This window comes from Oncorhynchus nerka, linkage group LG4 (genome assembly GCF_034236695.1).
Source record: "Oncorhynchus nerka isolate Pitt River linkage group LG4, Oner_Uvic_2.0, whole genome shotgun sequence".
In the NCBI taxonomy this organism is placed as follows: domain Eukaryota; kingdom Metazoa; phylum Chordata; class Actinopteri; order Salmoniformes; family Salmonidae; genus Oncorhynchus; species Oncorhynchus nerka.
Genome location: NC_088399.1, coordinates 37,373,059 through 37,383,216, shown reverse-complemented (window position 1 = coordinate 37,383,216; position 10,158 = coordinate 37,373,059). Strand labels below are relative to the sequence as shown.

Genomic DNA, 10,158 nt, shown 5'->3' with positions numbered 1-10,158 from the left:
ATGTGGGTGATTGAAAGATGAACAAGGTCCACACTCCAGTCCAGTTGGTGGAGGTAATGCACCTTAAAGGTGGTTGCCAACTGCCATATAAAATCAACAACATCAAATCAAACAACCACCCACATGTCACAGTTTAGAGTAATTCTTCGTCAGTGATGAACACCCAACAATACCTGTACATGTAATATTTGCTGGTGGGTATGACTAGAAAGGGAAGATGAAGGCATGTAGCAGTGGTGTAAACATAGCTGGCGCTAACCTTTTGGGGGCCCTAAGCAAGCTTTGGTTGAGGGCCCCACCACCTTGTTGCATAACATTTTAGTGACCTCCTTATGACAGCAGGGAGAAAAGTTGACGTTTTAAAGGTACACTATGCAGAAATTGCTTTATTTCCTAGATGCTAAATATTGTGACAAAATAAGCCAGTATAATAGAGAATCCTTGTACCATGAAATATATTTTTAATAATCCAATTAATAATAGACTTTCAATTACAATGACAGATCTGTAACTCAGATCTGTAACATTTTGTAAATTTGGTTGGTTGCCCAAAAGTTACATATTGCAGCTTTAAGGTTAATTTCTTGCAATTCTACACAATTTGTCATGGGGCTTAGATAGTGTTGCAGGTTTAAAGCATATTTTCTGCAATTCTACAAAATGTTCCATTGGCTTATGCCTGGGTATAAAGACTATTGTGTAACTCTTATCCCAAGCTTGACTTCTCATCTGTCGGAGGCGTGGCCTATTACCCAAGTGTCACATCTATTTTCCAAGGCGCTCTGCCTCACGACAATAGCCTATAGAACATTTATGCCACTACTGACAAGACTACAGTACGACAAACTATTAAGTCAGTCTTTTTGTGAATCCACACTGCCGATCTGGCACAGGAACCAGTGCGACAGCGCTGCAGTGGCCGGAACCGGAGGAGAGGTTTTCATGGTGACGCGGCTGTGACAGGCCGCCAGAGGGTGGCAGCCAGGGACAAACACCCGTGTACTCTGTCTGGAGATCTCCTTATAGGCTAAATAACACGAGAGGATGGAGGGTCAAAACATGTCTCTACTCGGCAAGACGATGGCAGTTATAGGGATAAGCGTGGTAGCAGGTCTCATCGTGCACGTGCGAGACCCGTTGGACTCAATTTTAGGAGGTGGATACCCGGAGCTGTGGAGGAAAGCGGGACTGGTAGGTGCCCCAGCCCGGGCCGTGGCTTGCATCTTCGCCGGGGTTTCCCTTCTTGCTATGGGCTGGCTATATAGACTACTGTTTGCCCCCCTGGAACTGCTCAGAACTCCCGACGAGGTTGGATACATTGCCGAAGACGGTCGCTCCCGCGCCCAAGCGGCAAACGAAGTGCGTCGGAGACGGAAAACTGGCGAACTGCCACCCGTTTATCCCAACGGCTGGTATCGAGTATTGGATTCTCACATGCTGGAGCGAGGGGATGTCAAGAACGTAACTGTTTTAGGTATTCACAGCGCCACCCACTACAATACAGACAAACCAACAACACATTCGATTAGACGACGATGTGTCCGTCTCTGAGATCAGCAAATAATTTGTGCATATCTACATGGTTTTTTTTGCAACACACACAGTGTCTCAGTAGTGCACCTCACAGTTGAATTGAATTAAAGGCTACGCATCATAGGATAAAAATAGCCTGTCTCACTCCAGATTGTAATACATGTGCTTGTCACGTCAGGCAGGACAGTCCAATAACGAATCCAGGTGGAGATGCTGACAATGCACTTGTCCTTGTTTAGGTCTCCCTTCTCTCTCACTTTTTCTCGCTGTGTAATGTATATCCACTCATGGAAAAAAAAAACATCCTATCCAGTTGATGTTAAATAAAAAAATATGTAGCCTACCTGCAATTAACAGTCCAAGACTCCTCTGACTCACATTTCCTGTGTGAACATTGTCACATCAAAAAGATACATCACGATGTGCATAGGCCTACCAAATAGTGTCCTACCAACATGATTAGGCAACTTTTGAAGCATGATTTAAGCTTACACCATTTGTATACAAAGTCTCATATTACAACATAAACAGTATAGGTGCCTAGTTATGATCAGGTAAGTCAGATGATGTTTAAAAGTCATTCTTTCAATTAAAGTATTTCCATTAGGCCTATTTGAAATTATGGAAACTCTACTGTGTAAAAGAAAGGGACTACATTTGGTCGTATTCTCTAAAGTTCAGCTTTGGCTCATTTCCTTAGGTGTAATAACACATGCAGTTCAGTCCTATTGACTGAACACCTGATTTTGTATTACAGTACATTTCCTTGTCTCAGCTCTATATCCGCTCGCTGAGTGGTGGTGGTTGGAATAGGGAAACAATAGAAGCACCCTCTTTAGCATGGACAACCTGGTGTTCCAAGATCCACACAAACTATGGACTTTTTTGTACTCTCATGTATGCATAGTTTGTTGCCTCGTGCTGAGTGCCTGACACCAAAAAGTCAGCTGGTGAATGTGTGGAACACTGAAGATGAATGTGTATATGAAATCAGTCACATTTGACATGCACTAATCAGAACATGTCGTTTTTTATGTAGCCTACTGAACATATTTGCATGTCCTCAGAAAAGATGCAGTCACAAAACTGTACAAAAATACTAATCCCCCGTGAGGAAGACATTATACTGAGCATCTATTGCCATGTAGAGAACACTATAATGATACACCATTGACATTCTCTTCCTCATATTCTTTTTCTTCTTTGGGATTGCCCTCTTTCTCTGGCTGCCTGCTACTCATAGCTCTATCATGGGATCTAATCAGTAACCTATTTTAGCCAAAGAAAATATAATAAATAGCATTGTAACAGTAATTAGGTGCCTGTTTGACCAAAACCAGTTATGCATTGAGATTCACTGTCCTTTACACAGAAAAAGCTGTAAAAAAAATAGTCTCTTAGGCAAATAATATCTAGGCCCGAAGGACTAAAATAACTTCTGAAATGAATTCCATGTATTATTCTGACTCCGGTGACATCTGTTTTGCATGATCCAGTCAGCACATTTGTAACCCTGTGTGATATGAGAGAAATGAATGTGTCATCGGTGTCTCCAGACAGTTATATAATAGATTATACTCTCTAATTAGTCACAGAAGTAGGTACATTAATGCAGAACTATTTGGACATATTTGGACAAACAGGGTTCAACGCCTATTGTGATTGGATTTCTAATCATTACTCAAGAATTAGGTTCTACTGAATAATTATTAAAATAATTTTCTTTAATAACTTCTTTTAGCTGACTGCACTCTGCCCATTTTGTCTGCCATTTCTCTGCCATCATCTTGAATTGGTTTCAACTTTGAATATGTGACATCTTTAGAACCTGCCAAGGCAGGTCTCAACAATCCAACATAGATACATATCATTGAAGATGGTTTGATATGCGCTCACTCTTGACATTTCAATGGTCATTGTCTTTGCCTTGTCAATGCAATGCCTCTCCTGTTCATTGTTCTTCATGTGCAGTTAGATGTCGCCAAGCCAATTTGCCAGGAGAAACCCTATATTGTTGGAAGGACCATTTTGGTTTTGTGTTGCCTGCCTGCCTTCCTTTAACCAAGGGCCATTGAACAGTTGAAGACTTGGCTGCTAGGAAACATTTAATCTGAAAAGACAACCTCCTTATTGTTTACTGGGACCTGATCACCATCAATGTGTTTTGCTTCAGCATCCTGTAAGTGGATGCCATGGCCACTAATGTTTATTTTAGTTACTCCATTCTTTCATCTGAAACTGCTGTGTGTCTCTGTGGTCTGTGCTTACTACAAGGGTGATGCAACCATTTTCAATAAATCAAGCAGAAGGCCCAAGTGTTGGTTTTGTTGCACAAGCCTCTGCTGTGTGTCAGGCCTGACAACACACCTTAGCTGCCCCGACCTCCAAAACTAATGCCCTTCACACACCAATGCATTGTGAGGCTGACTACTGCTATTCAAGGCCCGAGATTAGGCTATTTATGCATGCTCGTCGAGTGGGTGACATGAATTAAAGTCACACAACCTGTCCAGTGAGACCCACTGATTCGCTAAATCAAATGTTTTTGTTATCCTGCAATGTTTTCTTTCTGCAGACACAAGAGTTGGAAAAGTCTTGTTGTGTCAAACCTCAAATTAAACTCTTGGCCCTCCACTTCAGTGCTATTTGTATTCATTTACATGTACAGTGCGGACTATACATTAAGATTCATGTGAGACCAGTACTGTTGAAGTTTTGACCATCCAGATGTTATTTATTTATTATTATTATAAAAGAAATTACATTGAGATTATTCCATCTCTCCACATTCCCTTTGACAGTGTTTACTGCCATACTGGGAAAAAGGGCTGATTTTGGAATGATTTATCTTTAATTATCTGTCAGCAAGAGTTGATAAATCTCCCCTGTTATGGGATTAATTATTCTCCACCCTCCCCAGGCACATTATTCTACATTCCCCCCAAACACAGTCTCATCAAATCAAATCAAATCAAATGTATTTATATAGCCCTTCGTACATCAGCTGATATCTCAAAGTGCTGTACAGAAACCCAGCCTAAAACCCCAAACAGCAAGCAATGCAGGTGTAGAAGCACGGTGGCTAGGAAAAACTCCCTAGAAAGGAGAGAGTAACTGGAGGAATGTGCTGTAAGGGCCTGATTCTGACCCGAGTTAAGCGCACGTAAATGGAATGCAATTCCCTTTTTATCCACTCTTCTCTCTATGGTAATTCTGACCTTGAATTTAAGCATAAGAATAGCTGTTTGCCTGCTATTTGTTTATAAATTAAGGTGTGGCGGAGGTGTGTCTGCAGATATGCCGTATTCTGACCTTGACTTAATTCCCTAATAATTTCACCACTTTTACGCATGAGGAAACCATGAATAAGGTCTAGCAAAACTACTGGTTCCAACTGTAAAAAGCATCCGATAGAAATAACACCATTGTCTATGTCACGCCTTGGTCTTAGTATTTTGTGTTTTCTTTCTTTATTTGGTCAGGCCAGGGTGTGACATGGGTTTATTTTGTGGTGTGTTTTTGTATTGGGGTTTTAGTAGGTATTGGGATTGTGGTTGAGTAGGGTTGTCTAGGAAAGTCTATGGTTGCCTGAGGCGGTTCTTAATCAGAGGCAGGTGATTATTTGTTGTCTCTGATTGGGAACCATTTTTAGGCAGCCATATTCTTTGAGAGTTTCGTGGGTGATTGTTCCTGTCTCTGTGTAGTTTCACCAGATAGGCTCAGTCACTTGGTTTTTTTCTTTTCACTTGTTTTGGAAGAGAAGAGAACGAGCGCCATTCTCCTTGTGGAGATGGTGCTAAATACATCAACACGGTCGGTCCCTGGGATTGGGCTGGCCAACACGATTAGGTTTGTTTGGAAGGAAAAGGAGTTGGTGTTATGCAGGTGAGTGAGGACCCAAAAGCGGTTTAACAGAAACAGAGTCTTTTAATGTCCAAACAGGGAAAACATAAATCCTCAATCTTTACAGGAGAGTCCCCTTCTAGCAGTAGAGGAGAATAGCAGGGCTAGCGGCAACAGACTGCAGGTCCCTCCGGGTAGGCGCGGGCCGTAGAGGACAGAGACACCTGCTCACACGCAGCATCTAATGAAGAGGCAGATTACGACAGGACGGGACAAGGGCAAAGCAAACGAGAATCCGACAAAGACAGAAGCAGAAACAGAGAGAGAAATAGAGACTTAATCAGAGGGAAAAGAGGGGACAGGTGTGAGAGAGTAACGAGGTCGTTAGGAGAATGAGGAACAGCTGGGAGCAGGAAAGGACCATAGAGAGAGAGATAGAGGAGAGAAAGTAACCTAATACGACCAGCAGGGGGAAACGAAGAGAAGAGAAAGAACAGGGACAAGACATATGGAGCAGGGAGCATCGGGTGAGTCTCCTGGTTTTTTTTTCTGTCTGGGTTTAGAATTTGAGTGTATTACATGTTTTTATTTTATTCTTTCATGGGGTCCAATTTGACTTTTGTTAGCCTAAATGTAAGGGTTTCATGACTGGAGGGCGGTTTTTAGTCATTTGAGGGTGCGTGGGTTTGATTTTGTTTCACAGGAGGTCTCAATCTGAGGGATGGAGGGATGTTAATAGGTTTAAGAGGAGTGGGACAAGGGGGAGTCTGCCTAGCATTGGGTGCACCCATCTGGGGCTAGGGATTTTTGTGTGGGCAACAGGAGGCAAAAGTGGAGGATTCTTTCGTGGTAAATGCAGGGGCGGGCTATAGGGGTGGATGTCACGATAAGGGACTGTAAACCTAGACTAGTGGTGGAGTATGCGACCACAGGTGGTGGCAGACAGGAGGGAGATGGTGGACTCTGTCGCTGGATCTGTTTCCTGTGTGTCACAAATAGGAAATTAGTGATAGGGGGGATTTTAATACAGCATTTAGGAAGAGGGGGGATAGCAGTGCAGGCGCCCATTGCTCGGGCTAATGGCTTGCCATGGTCTGGTAGATGGTGGTCTGCACACCACTCCGAAATGGACGGTCCTACATGGCGCAACCCAGGGGGCTGAGCGTAGAGGCTCGACTACATTTCCTTTAGCAATTCCAGGTCTTTGCAGTTGTCTGGCCGTGTTGTTGCCTGTTTTCTTTCTCGGATCACGACGGGGTGCTCCTGCAGGTGGGGTCGCCAGTCTGCCTCTTGGTAGGATACTCCAGTGCCAGATCGATGTGCTGGAGGAGCAGGTTTTTTGCTGCTCGGTTTTATGGTTTCTTTTGGAGGCTTGAGGGTCTCCGGTCCATGTGCGAGGGGTGTTAGGAGTGGTGGGAATTAGTTGGCGTGGTGGATTAGGGCTTTTATAATAGGGTATTGCGAGGAAAAAGGGAGGAGAGGAGGGAGGTGGATTGCAATCCAAAGTTGTTAATTGAACTCAATACGCAGGCAGGCAACCTCGCGGGTCGCTTGATTGGGAGAGATCCGCTAGTCTCAAAGGCGCAGCTCAGGAGTTTGGGTGAGCGAAGGCTCGAGCTTTTCCTGAGCGTGCGAGATAGTGGCTTTCTTCAGAACACAATGAGACTTGTTCTGCTATGTTCTTTAAGTTGGTTAGGCCAGACAGAGTAGGAAGGTAATGCATGGCGTTAGGAAGAAAATGGTAAGTATAGTTAGAGAACCAGAGGATAAGGTCAGGTGGACAACTGATCATTTCCAAGGTTTACTTAAGGAAAGGGAAATAGATGTAGAGCAGGGAAATGTGTTTAGAACACTTGTCCAGCGGTTGTCGGAGGACATTAGGAGAAGTGATGGAGGCCCAGATTTCACTAGAAGAGGTTGAGAGCGCTCTTAGAGGATGGGAAAAGGAAGGTCGGGATGGATGGGCTGTGTCAGCTGAGTTTTTCTTATCTCAAGTTTTGGGGTACACTGGACCAGTGGTCCAGGTCTTGAAGGCCATCTCTGAGACGGGGGGTCCCGGGGACTGCATGTTGGTGTGCTGTAACTTTTATATAAGAAGGGGGAAGTAACAGACCTTGGCAACTGGCGGCCGCTGACCATGCTGTGTGTAGATTACAAGCTACTTGCAAAGGTTTTAGCAGACCGGTTGCGCACAGCCCTTCCCCTCACGCCGTTCGCTTTAGTGATCAGACGCGGTGGGTAGAGGGTCGCTTATTAGATGGAACCTGGTTAATCAGGGACTCATCGCTTGGGTTGAAGATAGAGGACTGCCTTTAATGGTAGCAGCGGCGAGATCAGATGAAGCTTCTGACTCAAGTGAACAGATCCTTTTTATTCAGTGTTAGGTCGATTAGGATTTGGGAGAAGTATAGGACAGGGATTCGTACATTATATGTCTGGAGCGGGGTGCCGAGTTAGTGTAAATAGTCACTTGGGTGACGTTGACCTCTCGTCTGGGGTCAGGCAGGGGTGCCCACTCTCGGCTCTCTCGCTCTGTACATGGAGTTTCTGGGGCTGCCATTAGGGCAGACACAGGGGTGGAAGGTTTGCTGATCCCTGGAAGTGGTGGGCTGCGTGTTAAGATGACGCAGTACGCCGACGTATACTTTTGCTGTTGTGCGGTGACTGCGGCTCGACAAGGTCCCTGTCATCTTTTAGATTTCACCCGAAGGCCGAGCAGTTCTCCTGAACCATGCAAAAAGTCTTCCAGTAGGGCTAGGGCACGGTAAGCTGTTAGGTTTGGTAAAGGGGATTTTGCATGACGTGGGCCAGGGTTAGGAGAGGGGTGTGTAGGGAGAGCGAGAGGGACTGATAGGACAGGTTTCTGCCTGGCTTCCTCTATGAGTCTCTTTAAATGGGGGCTGTGGAAGCAAGGCAGAACATGGTGAAGACAGGAGAGATTGGGGGTGGAAGGGATAGTGAGGAGGGTGGAAGGAGATTTGAGGGGAGGATGAAGAGGGAGGAGGAAGTGGGGGCAGCATGCTGCTCGGGAGAGTGTGGAAGGGGGTTTAGGTCTGGGTGTCATTTAGATTTGTAAGAGTATAGATTAGGACGGGGAGATAGGAGAGGTATTTTGTAGGGTGACGGGAGGAAGATGTCCTCCAGGTTTTGTTGGGGTTTATGTTTAGTTTAATTAGTTTAATTAAAATACCATTATTTGAGTATGTATGTAAATGCATGAGTTGTAAAGAATGAATGGTATTGAAGATAATAAATTATTTTTATAAAAAAAAAATTAGGCTCAGTCACTTGGTTTTTCTTTTTCCTTGTTTTGGAAGAGAAGAGAACTGAGCGCCATTCTCCTTGCGGAGATGGTGCTAAATACATCTACACGGTCCGGTCCCTGGGATTGGGCTCACCAACACATTCGGTTTGCTTGGAAGGAAAAGGAGTTGAGCCTTTAGGACGGAAACCTTTGGAAGGATAATATTGATGGGGATTCTAAAGCTGACGGTGAAGGACGTGTTTTGTTTCCAAGGCAACTCGTTGGAGGGAGCATACCACGTGGCACTATATACAGAGGTAGAGTGAAACACAGATATCCTGAGAAGCGGGCAAGAAAGCAGTGGGAGGCAGGGAGGAGTGGTGGAGAAGGAGATGGTGGAAGAGCAAGTGGACTGGGTAGAGTGCCCTGGTGGAAGAGATGAGGGGTACAGAGGAGCTGGCGGGTAGAGACCCACCGGCCGCCATCACCAAAGAAGAGAATGAAGAGGAGGGTGCGATGGCTGACAGTGAGAGGGAGGATGGCCAAGAGAGTGATAGGGGTGGGAGAAATTCTCTGCTGCTGCTGGTTTCCTCCCCAGGCCTCAACTTCTGTTGGGTGGGGACACACCTAACAAGACCCAGACTGGGTAGCCAGGAGGAGGTGGGGGAGTTTTTGTTTGGGGACTCAGCCTCCCATTTTTTTTTTCCCCAAACCATGCAGCACTGGGGAGGGGAGAGATTTGTGGGGGCAGACCTAGGGTGCAGGGCACCGAGCCAAACACTATTCCTGCATCCTACAGAGATGGAGGAAGAGGGGGATGCCGGAGGCTGACTATACATTTTTGTACCCAGGTCTTTGGGTATTGTCTGACGGCGTTGCCTGTTTTCTTCGGATCACGACGGGGTGCTCCTGCAGGTGGGGTCGCCAGTCCGCCTCTTGGCAGGGGGTACTGAAGTTGATTTGGGATGTGCTGGAGGAGCAGGCTTGCCATCAGAAAGTTTTACGGCTTTGTAGGCTTGAAGGCCTCCGTCTATGTGCGAGGGGGTGTTAGAGTAGGGAATTAGTTAAGGTGGAGGATTAGTTTATAATATTGCAAGAGGAAAAAAAAGGGAGGAGAGGAGGAGGATCGTATCCAAAGTTGCCACTGAACCTCACGAGGCAGGCAACCTCGGCGGGTCGTTTGACTGGGAGAGATCCGCAACCCTAAAGGCGCAGCTCAGGGAGTTGCAGGAGCGGAAGGCTCGAGCTTCCTGAACGTAAAAGATAGGTGGCTTTCTAGAACATAATGAGACTTGTTTCATGTGTTCTTTAAGTTGGTTAGGGCCAGACAGAGTAGGAAGGTAATGTATATGCCAGGAAGAAATGGTAGTAGTTAGAGAACCAGAGGATATGGTCAGACAAACTGATCATTTCCCCAAGGTTTATTTAAGGAAAGGGAAATATATGTAGAAAGGGTGGTCGTGTTTCTAGAACACTTGTCCAGGCGGTTGCCGGAGGATCATTAGAGAAGTGATGGAGGCTCAGATTTCACTAGAAGA

General features: G+C 45.4%; 1 protein-coding gene across 1 annotated transcript in view; it reads left to right on the top strand.

Annotated features, from left to right (window-relative positions):
* Window positions 1-756: 756 nt before the first annotated feature.
* The window catches only part of zgc:92275 (cholesterol 7-desaturase nvd), a 19,861-nt gene continuing 10,459 nt past the window's right edge, over window positions 757-10,158 (top strand). The window contains exon 1 of the mRNA XM_029652828.2: window positions 757-1,474. Within this exon, the coding sequence (XP_029508688.1) occupies window positions 1,045-1,474 (430 nt within the window). The 5' untranslated portion in view covers window positions 757-1,044. The remainder of the gene's footprint in view (window positions 1,475-10,158) is intronic.